Source organism: Eupeodes corollae, chromosome 1 (genome assembly GCF_945859685.1).
Source record: "Eupeodes corollae chromosome 1, idEupCoro1.1, whole genome shotgun sequence".
NCBI lineage: Eukaryota > Metazoa > Arthropoda > Insecta > Diptera > Syrphidae > Eupeodes > Eupeodes corollae.
The window spans coordinates 51,691,171-51,705,468 of record NC_079147.1 but is presented as its reverse complement, the minus strand read 5'-3'; the positions used below and the strand labels follow the sequence as shown (position 1 = coordinate 51,705,468).

At 34.1% G+C, this 14,298-nt stretch overlaps 2 protein-coding genes, 1 long non-coding RNA gene and 1 pseudogene across 4 annotated transcripts in view; 2 read left to right on the top strand and 2 right to left on the bottom strand.

Annotated features, from left to right (window-relative positions):
* Positions 1-1,631: 1,631 nt before the first annotated feature.
* LOC129939506 (Golgi SNAP receptor complex member 1) overlaps positions 1,632-14,298 on the top strand; it is a 261,115-nt gene continuing 248,448 nt past the window's right edge. The window contains exons 1-5 of one of the 2 annotated variants that reach the window (XM_056047540.1): positions 1,632-1,984; positions 2,048-2,226; positions 2,308-2,561; positions 2,626-2,760; positions 2,820-2,925. In XM_056047540.1, coding sequence (XP_055903515.1) covers positions 1,963-1,984; positions 2,048-2,226; positions 2,308-2,561; positions 2,626-2,760; positions 2,820-2,922 — 693 coding nt within the window. In that variant the 5' untranslated portion in view covers positions 1,632-1,962 and the 3' untranslated portion in view covers positions 2,923-2,925. Of the gene's footprint in view, positions 1,985-2,047; positions 2,227-2,307; positions 2,562-2,625; positions 2,761-2,819; positions 3,140-14,298 lie in introns of those variants that run through there. The other variant, XM_056047539.1, reaches the window with a different exon arrangement.
* LOC129939509 (mitochondrial import inner membrane translocase subunit Tim22) lies at positions 3,413-4,365 on the bottom strand. Its single transcript, XM_056047543.1, has 4 exons — positions 4,159-4,365; positions 3,951-4,075; positions 3,701-3,894; positions 3,413-3,641 (listed from the first exon to the last, which is right to left on the bottom strand). The coding sequence occupies exons 1-4, from the start codon at positions 4,266-4,268 to the stop codon at positions 3,486-3,488; spliced, it is 585 nt and encodes a 194-aa protein (XP_055903518.1). The 5' UTR covers positions 4,269-4,365; the 3' UTR covers positions 3,413-3,485.
* On the top strand, positions 6,916-8,876 carry LOC129939110 (tyrosine--tRNA ligase, mitochondrial-like; annotated as a pseudogene).
* LOC129939513 (uncharacterized) lies at positions 10,698-12,207 on the bottom strand. Its single transcript, XR_008780546.1, has 3 exons — positions 11,710-12,207; positions 11,108-11,649; positions 10,698-11,051 (listed from the first exon to the last, which is right to left on the bottom strand). It is a non-coding gene; the product is annotated as an uncharacterized LOC129939513 (long non-coding RNA).

Here is a 14,298-nt window from a genome sequence, read left to right as displayed (position 1 = left end):
ACTGTCACCGTCGATTCGGAGCGTTATGGTAATTTGTATAACTAATTTTTTTTTGCCAGCTATGACTTAGAGAATACATCGACTCAACGAGACAACTCGACCGAATATGGTTTTATTTTTAGTGGGCTACCTGAAAGACCATATTTATTCAAATAAACCTTTAACTCTTGAGCACTTAAAATCCAACATTCGTCAAATTATGGCTGATATACCGTCCAATATGTGTCAAAAAGTGGTCGAAAATTACCTCAAAAGAATCGATGCTTGCAAAAACGTAGTAGTCATTTAAATGATGCAGTGTTTCACACATAATTTTAACGTTCAAACTTTATAAAAAAAAATAAATGTCATAACAAAAATATATTGTATGTGTTTTAATTACGTTTAATTTTGAAACCGCAAATAACCCTGTACAGTGCAATTTTATAATATTTAAAACTGATTTCAAAAATAGTAAACATGGTCGATCACAAAATCCAATTAATTTGGTTTCAGATTTGTTGACATTTAAAGGATTTTACAATAAAGTACATATGTACTGAGTAGGGTTTGATCGGAGCGCTAAATCTAAAGCGAACAGCTGATTCATAGTCATTTAAGTATGCGCGAAATTTCTCCTCAAAATGATTACACTTTCCTTTAAAACTCCGTTGAAATTCACATCTATTCGTCAACATTACATATGAGATAGTTATTTTTCTTTAATCGGTGTGAACAATGGTCGCATTCACAAAGCTAGTGGCTATGTAGTAAAGGGATTCTGATTGGGCGCATTCACAAAGCTATTGGCTACGTAGTCAAAATTCCACTAGGTTTGTGAATGCAAAACTAGACTCCAAAGCTAGTCAATCTGGAACTGTCATATTATTGACAAATACAAATATGTAAAATAAGAAACATTTTTGATTTGATAACTTTAACTTTTCTTTCGTGTTTTTAAATTCAATCAAATAAAATTAAATTTTAATCACAATTTGAATGATTTATATTAGTATTTAAATACCGAATGATTTATTTCATTTTGAATTCGTATATCTTTACCGAGCAGTTGATTCTGAAACGTCAAAATCATTCTCCACTAACTTTGTAGCCAAAAATGTTTACACTACGTCGGAGGGGAAATTTCAACTACGTTTGTAGTTAGATTAAGCCAATCAGAATCCCTTCACTACGTAGCCACTAGCTTTGTAATGCGACCATTGGCTAAATCTAACTACAAAAGTAGTTGAAATATATTTGAAGTTCAGAACACATATATATATATATGTATGTATATATGTTATTAATATGACAGTACCGGATTGACTGGCTTTGTAGTGCAATTTTGCATTCACAAAGCTAGTTAAATTTTGACTAGCTTTGTGAATGCGACCAATATTTCAAATAAGTATTGCTCAGATTAAATCTTTGACCTTTCTAAACGAAATTTCGATAATAAAACTAAAATGGTTATTTATTTAGAAGTTATCTCCTAGTAAAGTAAATTCAAACTTAAGTTTTAGTAACACATCACTTGACGCTTTCTCGTATTTCCCTTCTCCATGCGCCGCGGTTATTGCGTTCGGACAGTAAGGGCCGCTTCTGTTCTTGATTTTGACATTTGAATTACTGGAAAGGAGTTTCATAACATCACATCTGTCATCACTACTTCCACAATCCGAAATCAATTATTTATATTTGTTTTAATTTCTTAAATATAAAAAATTTCAATTTTATATTAATTAAAATATTATTGTATCAAAAAATGTGGCATTGAAATTTCTTCCGGGGAATGCAGATTGTCTCCAAACAAGACTTAAACTTTAATTTCCAAAGATCAAAATCTGACAAACAAACAAAAGACAACATTCCAGTACATATTGATGACATTTCTCGTTAACGTCAAAAAGAATTTACGACCCAAACCGACAAATCAGCTTTATCTTCGAAAGTCTTTTGTTTTTATTTTTGTTGAAAACAAAAATGAGTAGCTCAAATTATGATGGTAACAAAATAAAACATAAAAAATAAGAATAATTTATTTATTATAGTTATTCTATTGACTTAGCACTCCGTAAACAAGCCCGTCACCTAGAGAATGAAATCGATTTGAAGCTCGTTGCATTCAGTAAAATTGGGGCAGGCTCCTCTAGTTCGGGTGGTCATAGTTCAGCAGATACATCACCGCTTCTTGGCGAACATGTCTTCGATTCACTTTCGGAAGAAATTGCTCAAATGCTCGATAAGGTTTGTTAAAAGAAAATTTGTTTCTTAAATATTTTCCAATGAAAATTTAAAATTGTGAATCATCAATTTGACATTATTAAGCTTTCATCACTCAATGAGAACATGTCAGAATTGCCGACTTCTGGGGCAGCTGCCATTCACACCCTCCAACGACATCGAGAAATTCTGCAAGGCTACCGACAAGAGTTCAATAAAATATGTGCCAATCACACCACACGCATGGAACGCGAGGAGCTGTTACGCGGCTCTGGGCTATCAACAAACCTTAACAGTCCTTCTAGTTCTGGATTGAGCAGGAGAGATATGTACTTGAAAGAAAGTAGTCACATCAACAGGTAAGTTTCTTCCAGGTTCTTAAAAAGTAGAGACAGATTTAAATCTCTTTTTTTCACATTACAGTTCCAACTCTTTGATAAACGATCAGATCAGCATCGCAATGGAGACAAAGGAACACCTTCTCTCACAGAGGCAGTCGTTCAAACGTCTACAGACTAGATTCAATGATATATCAAATCGATTTCCTTTGATTTCCAGGTAAAGAGATTGACGATTCTTTTGGGTTTTCTTGCTTCTTAAAATGTTTTACTTTACAGCTTGGTGCAGCGGATAAATATAAAGAAACGTCGTGACTCGATGATATTGGGACTCGTCATTGGAGTCTGCACTATTCTCTTGCTACTTTATGCTTTCAACTGAAAGGAAAGCGCAAAGGAACTCTGTATGTGGAAATGAATTTGGATGGTGAAGCGGACTAAGAGGCAAAAACCTCTTTTATTTAAACAAAAAAAAGAAAAAAATTAAAGTAAAAAATATTTTATTCCAAAAGAAAAATTAATTTAAATTAAGTCGATGTAATTTGTGATAAAGTCAAGTAAAGCTAACGATATATTTTATCTAAATTTATTGGATTGAATTTTTTAAGTTTCTTATTTTGTACTTAAGTACTCCATAAAATAAGTTCTTTTATCCAGGGACCAAACTAAGATCATTAAAGCTAAAACTTTAATTCAAAGTCTCACAGAAAAACATGGTTAAAAAGAAATGGAAGCCAAAAGCGGGTTAATTTTAGGAGATCCAAGAAATGTAAGTAACTGCAATCAAAGGCATCTTATTTAACAAGCTCTCATGATCTCTAACACAACTTGGAATATTTTATGGATCAGATGGGGGTCAAAAACTGCGAATGTTTAAACGTTAACAGTGAATCTTTGTTTATTTTTATTAAAATAATTATTGCTATTTACATAGTTGTTATTAATTTATCTTTGGTGCATATAATAATCAATGGCAGTTGAGAATGCAGCAAAACCAAGAGCTCCCAGAATGCCTGCCTTAACTCCAGCCCTTAGTCCAATTATGCCACCCGTAACTCCTCCCGCATATGTTCCATTTTTCCAATCACTTTTTCCTCGACTCTAAGATGGCAATAGAATCATTGTTGGCTTTTTAAAATTCCAATCAATTTATTTCTTACCGATTCAATTGTGCACTCTACCGCTGAGAAAACAGCTCCAATCATTGCAAAGTTTTTTCCTGAAGAATGCACAGCAGTTCGCATTTCCTTAAAGATTTGCCTAGCAGTCTGTTGTTTTTCATTCGCCAATGGGTCTGCTATATTTGGATTGACTGATGCACTGAATAGTCCAATAGCAGCACCTAATCCGTATCCTAAGAAGATGTTACAACATTTAAAATGTCACTTTCACACCGGCCACCATTCATACCCATAACACATGCCATTACTGATTTGAAGCCACAACTTTCAAGAGTGGATTCCACTAGTTTTTCCTGGTCGCTTTTGATTTGTACTGGTCCTAAATTTCTTGGTATTATTATATTTTCTCGAAATCTAGAAAGATTTTTCTTTTTAATAATTCGTGTCTCATGAATTTAGATTGGAAATGTGATGTGATTTGAATACTAGCTGTGTACCTTTGAAAGTTTCCAACAAAATGCTTTGCCATTTCATCTAGTTCTTGATTTTCAAAAAATGTTGATGCATTTGATGGTTCACGTTTTATTGGTGGAGGTAGTAAGGACATTTTGTGTAGTATTTATTATTTTCAGTTATTAAATTGTAAAAATAATTAAGACTTCGAGAGGTCTTTTAGGTTTCTACATAAGATTAATATATTTTGGTTCTTGAAAAGTTGACATCTGTCAGATTTGACACACTGGAAGTGAATTAATTTGATATGAAATGCGTTTCGGGCATAGGTAAAAATAAAACAAATTTGTTTTAAACGAAACGTTTACAAATGTGTAATTTTTCGTTTTCGCTTCTTTTCGAAGAATTAAATTTTGACATTATTGAATTTATTCTTCGTCAGGCCAAATGTTGACACTTGTGGTTAGATTTAAAATTAATTTTCTGAATGCAAATAAATGAACCGGAGAATTCTTTTCTTGATCTAGAGAAGAAATCAATTAGTGTATACAGTCTTGATTCTGAAAGCTTGTGGTTAAGTTTAACGTTTTTGAAGAAAATTGTATTGTTTTATAAAAGCGCATAATGCACCGAAAAATTATTTTCTTAATGGTCTGAAGAATTAGTTATTTCGGCAGTTAATACTTGACGGTCCTAAACGTCGAATACTCACTCTGTGAGTTGATTAATCTAATGCTAAAAAGCAGGATCATCAACTCTAAGATAGGGGATTTTTGTACGAAAAAGTCTGCCGGTAGAGGCACTCCGCAAGGTGGTGTTTTGTCCCCTCTACTGTGAAACATAGTGGCCGATGATGTTGCTATCGCCATCACTGGAGAACATCCTACTACACTGAGAGACCTCCTCCAAAACGCACTCAATATGCTCACTAGATGGGCTGATCACTGCGGACTTAGTATTAATCCTCAAAAAACAGACCTTGCCCTTTTTACACTTAAATACAAGATCAAAGTAATTGTACCTCCTTCAATAAAAAGTTTACCACTAATTTTTATCAATGAAGCCAAATATCTTTGTTTGATATTTTACCAAAAAAATTAAGTTGTAAATCTTATATTCAGGTAAGAGTTAAAAAAGCTACAGCAGCTCTTTTTCTTTGCAGAAACCCATAGGAAACAAATGGGGTTTTCAACCTCGCATAACCTACTGGCTATACACATCGGTCTTCCGACCAATACTTATACTACGACAAACTCTGCAGTGTCCAACGCACTGCATGTCTCTGCACAAGCGGAGTATTGAGAACCACAACCCTCAGCAGCGTTAGACACTCTCCTCCATCTGCCACCCCTTGATATCTTCAGCAAACAAATGGCAGCGAGTACAGCTATAAGACTAAATGCCTCATCTCAATGGACCACCCAACAATGTGGGGCACTCCATCATTTTGAACCTCTTTGGTTTTATACCAAAGTACATATACTACACTATTCCAAAACCCCAATTTGGAAAAAAAAAACTTCCAGGTATTCGTTCCATCCAGAGATGAATGGGAAGACAAAAACTTCTTGATGACAAAAGCATTAATTTTTATACAGATGGATCCAAGACAAATGAGGGAGTTGGTAGTGGTGTGTACTCATAAAAGCTTAATCTAAGCACCTCATTCCGCCTCCCTAATCTTTGTAGCGACTTCCGAGTGGACAATTTAGCGATAAAAGAAGTTCTCTTCTGGCTAAGAGAAAACGTGATAGCAACTTCTCATATCCGCATCTTCTCTGACAGTCAGGCTGCTATTAAATCTATTGACGGTGTCTCAACCAAATCTCAAACGGCCCTTGATTGTCCATCATCTCTTATGGAGATGGTGCAGCAATTTAACATTCATGTTGGGTACCGGGCCACAGAGATATCACAGGAAATTGTAGAGCAGATGAACTCGCTAAAAATGGAACCGTCATACCTATTTCACCTGAAAGGGTGAAGATAAGTATGCAGATAGCTACATGTGAACTTTTGCTAAAAGAAACAGCTTATGCAATAACAAACTCGAGGTGGCACAATTTACCAACATGCGCAGCCACAAAACTCATATGGCCTTCACTGGACCTAAAGCGCTCTAAGGACTTGTTATCTCAAAGCAGGCTTTATATTAGCTCCATAATAGGTGTCCTTACGGGACACTGTATTATAGGCAGACACGCAATACGACTTGGTGTAGCCTCAAATGACTTCTGCAGGACAAATGGACGAGGAAGAAGAGGAAACAATCTCTCACCTCCTCTGCACTTGCAGTGCTCGTTCACTAAGATGCAAACGTCATCTGGGAGACTACTCTTTTGATAATCCCAGGGAACTAGCTAAAAAGGATATCAAATATCTTCTTCGCTTTGGCTTTATAAAAATCAGCTGATCCATTTTTGTATACAAAATACCCCATAAGAGTGGGCATGTTCAGGAAACATAAGGGACTTCATTTGCAGTCAACTTCATTCCTTGAACATACATTTTTAACAAAGCAACTAGTTAGTTTTTCAAGTGTCATAAATTTCAAATTTAGAACTTTACTTCACAAACCTCTGCTTTAAGTTCATAGTACAAACCATAGAGGAAATATATTATCTAGAGTCCCGACTTAATGGGTTTGCTCTCTTTCGGCCTACAAGCTAAATTGGGAGGATTTTGTCCATAAGGATAAGCAAGTGTTAGTGGTCCCGTGCATTTTTTATAGGACCAAGCCATTATGAATGTAGTTGTTATGGAATTTGTGCCCACATTGCTCGACCGCGGGGGAAAAAACTATGAGGTGAACTCAGCCGTTCAAAAAAGAGATCCGTTGAATTCAAAAATTGAAAAAAAATGCAATATTTTAAGAAAAATTAATTTTGCAACTCCTTTTTAGTGAAAACAGTGCTAAAAATAATATTTAACAAATTCTATAATTTTTATGAAAAGTGTAGCTAAAAACAGAATAAATCATGCCGAAAGTATAGGCGCACCCTAGAACTGCAATGCGAACGTGGCGCAATATATGAGTTGTACCCAGTTTTGACAGATCAAAAGCGAGGTAAGTATTTTGACAGCGAAAATTAAATTAAATAAATCAAAACAAATAAATCAAAACAAAAGTGAAAATTAATAAAACAAAGTTGTTAATAGTACTCCTGATTAACTGTTTTATCTATATTATATAAATAATTTTATACAAAATGATCCAGAGTCAACTAATTCATCGATCTAAAAAGTGACTTCATCATATCCGAAGAAGTATTTCCCTACGTAACTTGGCTCTAGCTGATAGAGGATTCTTTCAGGATCTCTTTCCAGACACCGCTGGGTAAGTTGTATATTGTAATGAATTATATTCTGTTCTTCTTAAAACGGCAGTCCGGAAATGGCAAAACTTTTCACAGGTAAACAACAATCAATCTACGCCGGCTTTGATCAAGCTGCCGATAGTCTAACGTTGGCAATCTCCTGGTAATAATTGGACTTCTGCATGGCATCGAGAAAGACACAATCCAATTGCGTTAGTTGGAATACGGGTCTTATCGGTAATCCTAGTGGCAAAACAAAACGAAATAAACTAGGGTTGTCGGTCATTTAGACAAATTAGGTAACTATAATAGAAACCTAATGCGCTTTAAAAACTCAATCGTTTTGATAATCTTTTTTCAGAGTCGTCAACAATGCATCATGGTAAGAAAATCTGAATGTAGAGGACTTTGTTGCCAATATGGGAAGACACTTTCGAATGGGATTACTGCTCTCAATATCGTCAGTCCAGTCGCGACTTAATAGTGCAGCTAGAATGAGCTTTACCGAATTCACATAACAAATTTTCCAGGGTTATGACTTGTTGCATTTGCTTCAGAAATACAATTGTCGCTTTCAAATGGGAGGCAGTGAACAAATGGGTAACTTAATGACTGGCAACGAACTATCAGCAGAGTAGAAAAAAAGAAATCAGTATTTGGATTGGCACTTCCAATAGTGATCAACGGAGGAGAAGACAAGTTCGGAAAATCTGCTGCAATGGTATTTGGCTGAACGAAGAAAAAAGTCGCCATTTGTTCTTTATCAGTTCTTTTTGAAAATGCCAGATTCTGAAGTCGAGAAGCTTCTCAAGTTGTTCACTTTTATCCCACAAAGAAGAAATTGCATTTCTCATTGAAGAACACAAAAAATTACCAGAGAAGAGAAAAGCACAAAGAAGATGTGACGCTTCAAGTCTATGGAGGTGATTTTTAATAAACAAATAAATCACTTCTTTTAGCTATTTAAGTTTTTCTCATTCCAGAGGTATGTCTAAAACAAGACGAAAAAGTCACAGCGGTGCTCTATAAGGGAAATGTTGAAGGACTAGGTGAACTGAATTACAACGAAATCCGATCGTTGAGATTTTTTCGGAGCCTGGACTATCCATTCTTGATCTGGCACTAAAAGCTAAATGTTTTACAACTGAGAGTAAGTGAAAAGTGTTAAGTTTTTGCTTCAGGTAATTTATTTTAAAATTAAAATTCTTCTTTCAGCTGATGCGATCAGAATCATCACAACTGGAGGGTTCTATATCAATCAAAAGTAAATGTAGTTTATGTGTTCCGTTCCCATTTTCATATGTTTTGTATTTTATTTATTTATTACATCCATTAGAGTTAAGAGTATACTCAAATAGACTAATGAATATGACAAGTTTTATTTAAAATATTATATTATAAACTAAGAATGTAAAGTTAAAAAAAATAAACTAAGCATACATATATTTGAAGGTATTTCTATTAATATGAAAATTAAAGTCAATATTATTTGATAAGTTATTAATTTCTCTAACACTTCGAGTTAATGGTTCGTTGAAGGCATAGTTCATTCTATGAGCGTTCATTTATTTACTGTTGGTGCTGTTAATGCTTTGTTGCAGCTTAACTTCTGGCTTTTTGGATTTTCAAGTTGTTAATTTCTTATGTTTTCTTTGTTCATAGTTTTCGATTTTGAATCGATCCGTTCAAAATGGTTAATGTTCCATTTTTGTTGGCAAGGATGAGTATATGAATAAAAACAATTTGTTTAGATTATACAATTAAAATTCACATTAGTTAAAAGTCCTTAACAATAATACTGTATTCTTTTCTGTGATAAGGAATTATTTAAATCATGTAGACTTTTTAATCTAAATTCATGAAATAGCTTTTTCAAAACAAAAAAATGAGTTATGTATGTTTTTTCAAACCTACAATATTTTTCCTCAGTATTTCGTTCAAATTTGTTTCGTACTTTTTATTACGAATTTGTAGTCTTAGGATAAAACATCAAGTTCCTGTAGTAAATTGAATATTGACAAAAATAATGTTGAAAAATAGTTTTTTTTAGCTAAAATCGAAGTTCGTATTCGTAATCAGCATCAACAATAAACTCACGAACTTTTTAAAACCATAAAAGTATTACAAATCAATACTTTAGGTAGAATCAAATGAAACTCATGAGTCTGTTAACCACATGGAATCGCGAAAGAATACACACGAACGTGATGAACCAAAACATAAGAAGAATAAGTATTACAAATATTAAATTTGTAATGCCTCAATAAAGAAAAATATACTTTATACAGCTTATTCGTTTTTCCAACGAACATTTAGTTATGTAAGTCCTCTGAAGCAAAAAGCACCAACATCTTTGAATTCAAAACAAATTCCTTTATTATTAAAGTAAAGTAAATCATAAATAATTTTGAATAAAAATGATCCTAGTCAGCAAAGAAACAATAGAATATACAATATATACAAAATTACAGTATAGCTCAAAATAAATAAACAAGTTTTTTGAAAAAAAGATTATTTTCTAGATATATGTACATAGAAATAAATCTAGGCTTCAATTTGACCAACTTTTACAAAAACTTTCGATGATAATGCGTGTTTTTGACATTATTTCTTTTCGGGCGTGTGTATGTATTCACAAAAGTATATTTCATCAAGAAACTAAGGGTAACATCCAGAGATGAGTATTTACTTCATATGTAGCAGATCTACTTCATTAATTTATTTGTATGTATCTGCTACGTAGCAACTTATTTCTGCTTCGTTTTAAAATTTTGTCTAACGCACAAAATTTCATTTAAGATGTGTTGAATTGATTCATTGTGCCTGTCATTCGCTGCCTTTATGTGCATCAGCGGCAATAAAAAAAATTGAATTTCAAATTGAGACATACTTACAAGATGTTTAGTTTTATTTTGCTCACAGTTCTAAACGACAAACTGAATTTTGCGAATTTCAAGAAGCATTTAACCTTCAAATACCTATAATTTTAAGTCTTAGTGTGTATTTTGTGTTTTTTTCAATATCTGCTACATATTTTACAAATCTACTTCGTTTTTTTGGGCAAAATGTTTCACTTTTCGTGGTTAGCATTCTCATCCCTGGTAACATCTACATCATCGCTTGGTTTCAATCCTTCTTCAGGTGTGAAGTTCAATTTAATTGTTACGTTATTGGACTTTCTCCAAGTGGTGAATTTATAAAAAAAATAAGAGAAACAACATAGAATAAGAATTTCCAATTCGATTTTTTTTGTTTTTTACTTTGGTTCCTTTCGTTGAACTTTTATTCGAAGTCGATCATTCGCCGTTCTTCTTCCTTGGTTAGCAGTTTCATAATGGTTGTGGTCATATGGTACATCGTTGGGTTAGTTAGCTTGAGGATCAATTCAGTGGACGTGCCAGGCTTCAGTGGCTTTTCACAACGCACAAGCAGAACGTCTGGCACATGGTAGTTAGCAAACAATTGAATGCGATACTTGATCGATCCTGGATGGTACTCCGGCTTGATGACATTGTATTCGCATTGTCGACAACGCAGAGAGCGCTTCTGCTACGAATAGAGGTTGTTCACTGTGAATGGTTGATCGGCAGGTTGACCATGACGCTGCTGAATTGTCGTGACTATAAAGAAATTAATTTTTATTATATAAGGAAATCTGAAATGGAAGTTGACTTACTTTTTTTGATGTTGATTTTCTGTGTGAAAATCGATGGATTTAATTCGCCGACATTGTCAGTAGCTGCCGAGAGACTAATCTGAATCTGTTTGGCTTCTTGGGGGATTCTTGTCGGGCCAGCTCATTTGCCTCCGAATGATTGACACCGTTAAGCCAGTGCGATCCTTAGGAGCAAAATGAATGGATTCGTTGTAGATTTAAAATTTGAACTCACTTACAGTCAGGGTTGGACATTTTTTGAAATCTTCCTGCGATTGTATTCTTGTTTTGTTTGCGTCTCTTGCAGAACTGCAGACTGGTAGTACTCTTTACACCTAGAAGATGAAGATTAAGCTAGTTGACTACGATATGAATGTTTCGATACGTACTTACACAATTGATGGAGAAGGGCGTCAGCGGTCGACTATTACATGGCAAAACTTCCACTTGCATCATTGACTTGTTCGTGTTGTTTCTAATGGTTTTGATGGTGACACCTCCGCCGTCAACACCTGGGGCAGCTATTGCAGTTGAGAAGTACATACAAAAACAATGGGCAGTATCTGTAGTTAAAAACATTGATATTATTTTGTTAAGAGAAATATAATATACAAAAAACTTACCTGCAAATCAGCGCCTTGTTTGGTTTGCTTTCCAAATTACTTAAAGGAAATTGCTTCCTGCATTTTGGCACTATCTAAAATGAAAAGAAAGAATATAAAATAAATCCATTATTGTTGCACCTCCTTCACTGCAATTTGACTTAATTTTTATTCAATGAAGTGGACTTGTATATACCCTCTTCATTATAAAGAATTTTGGTCTGAAAAATATCAAACTATATTAAAAATCAAAACAATTAACAAAAACTTACTCTAAAAATCCGAAACCCATTGTTTTGTTTTGCGAAATTGATTGTCATTTTTGACAGGTCACAAAAATTCCATAAGTTTCTTTTTAGCCCAATCCCCCATTTTGCTTTTTTTTCTCCACTCACATGTATTCACCGATAGAGAATTTGTGAGAGTTCACCTCGAATTTGGGAGAGTTCACCTCGAATAAAATTTGAGGGTGTTTCAGGTAGGACGGGTACCGGTCGGGACTCTAGATAATATATTTCCTCTATGGTACAAACAGTACTAAACAAATTATTGTCGACAAAACACTCCTCAGGCAAGCTACAAGTCCATCACGATCGGTATTTTGTATTGTAAAGAAATGTTAGTTATTTCTTTTTTTAAAATTGACAAGGAACTCTTTTACAGAAAGCATTAAATGAAGTTGTGCAGAAAATAAATAAATCATACAATAATAAAGTTAAGCTTTCAGTTGAATGAAAAAAGTGATAGAGGTTGACTTGACTTAATAGTTATGGAGATTTTTTTGACCAACTTTTCAGTCAAATTTCCAATAAAGTTGCCTTAATTTGATGGTATTTTTTTTTGCAGCTGACCAGTCAGATACTACAAACTTGCCTAACTTTAAGATCCCTTATGTCGTTTGAACCTGCAACTATGTACCTTTTGTACGTTTGGTGGACAAATTTTTAATTAATTTTAAACGTCAACTTTTGTGTTTTTGCCTTAATAATATTTTTTTCATAAAAGGACGAGAGCTGCTCATGCGCTCTATGAGCAGAAGAGGCGAGAGGAACACCGACTTCTCAGAAGGAAAAAGAGAGGGCATGGGAAGCGTCCGGTAGAAGAAGTTGAGAGGTTTAAAAGCAGGAATGAAGTTCGAAAGTTTTATGAACAGGTGAAACGGAATTCACAGGTACATAAACCTAAAACCGAAGGCTGCAAAGACGAAAGTGGAAACAGCATAGTGGAACCGCAGTCAATGCTGAGGATATGGAAGGACCACTTCTGCAGACTGTATAACGGCGACGACGAAATGAATTCCGCTGTCAGGCAGGCCCGATGAATGGAACTTCAGTATTGTTTGCCCGAACCTGAAAAAAGGAAACCCTCTAAACTGCACCAACTAAAGAGAAATCAGTCTACTTAATATCGCCTATAAAATCTTCTCTCCCGTAATTTGTGAAGGTCTAAAGCCCATAAACACCTAATAGGTACTTATCAGTGTGGTTTTAGACCAGGAAAGTCCACAGTCAATCAAATATTCACATTACAGCATATCCTGGAAAAAACCCAAGAACACCAAATCGACACCCATCACCTTTTCGTGGATTTCAAGACCGCATATGACAGCATCTATAGGGACGAGCTGTTTAGAGCAATGTCTAGTTTTGGCATCCCTGCCAAACTAGTCCGTTTGTGCAGGATGACCATGGAGAATTCACGCTGCTCCATAAATTGGAAACAACTTAACAGAACCTTTCGATCATCAATAAAACATTTCAGTTTTCTGTTTTAATTTTTAGGAGCAAATTATGGCTATCATTTGTTTTTATTATTAAAACCAATCATTGGAATTTTTTTGCTAGGTTTATAGCTAACATTACAATTTTCTGTCATTGAGCTGTTTCATACCACATAAGGCACTTAAAATAAGGCAAGTTTCTAGTATCTGATTGGCAAGTCGAGTCGACTATAAAGTCGAGTTTACTTCTCTCAAAATGACAGTTAATAATGTTTTTCCATTCAACTGAAAATTGATTTTTATTACTAACTAGTGGCCTTGGTCAAATGTTTACGTTCATAGAATCAAGTTGACTGCAAATGAAGTCCCTTTTGTTGTTTGAGTCTGCCCATTGAAAAAAAAATCCTTATTGAAATCCACCGAAAAATTTTTACTGACAGAGATCTGTCATTGGAATTGTGTAAAATTGGAACACAAATCAGTGGAACGTTTCGTTTCACTTTTGAACTTAAAAGTATCAGCTTTTAAGCAAAATTAAATTCCGTCCGGGAAATAGAAAAATACATTACATTTTTAAAGAAAAATAAATGTGCAATTACACTTTTTTCTCAAAAATGTTTTGGATTGATTTTAGTGATATCTACAACTGGACCTTAAAAATTAAATTTCTGCATTAAAATTCATGAAATATATCTAGCTTTAAATGCATTGGTTCTTTAAAAAAAAAAATTGACATTAGAGTTCATCGTACTGCATTCATTGGGTGAGTTAAGTTACCAATAAGGGACCAATTATTGCTATCATTGAAATCGATATATTACGGTGTTTCCTTTTGATTATAAATAGAAATTGTATACTGATCGATCGGAAACAACACAAAGAATTTTTTT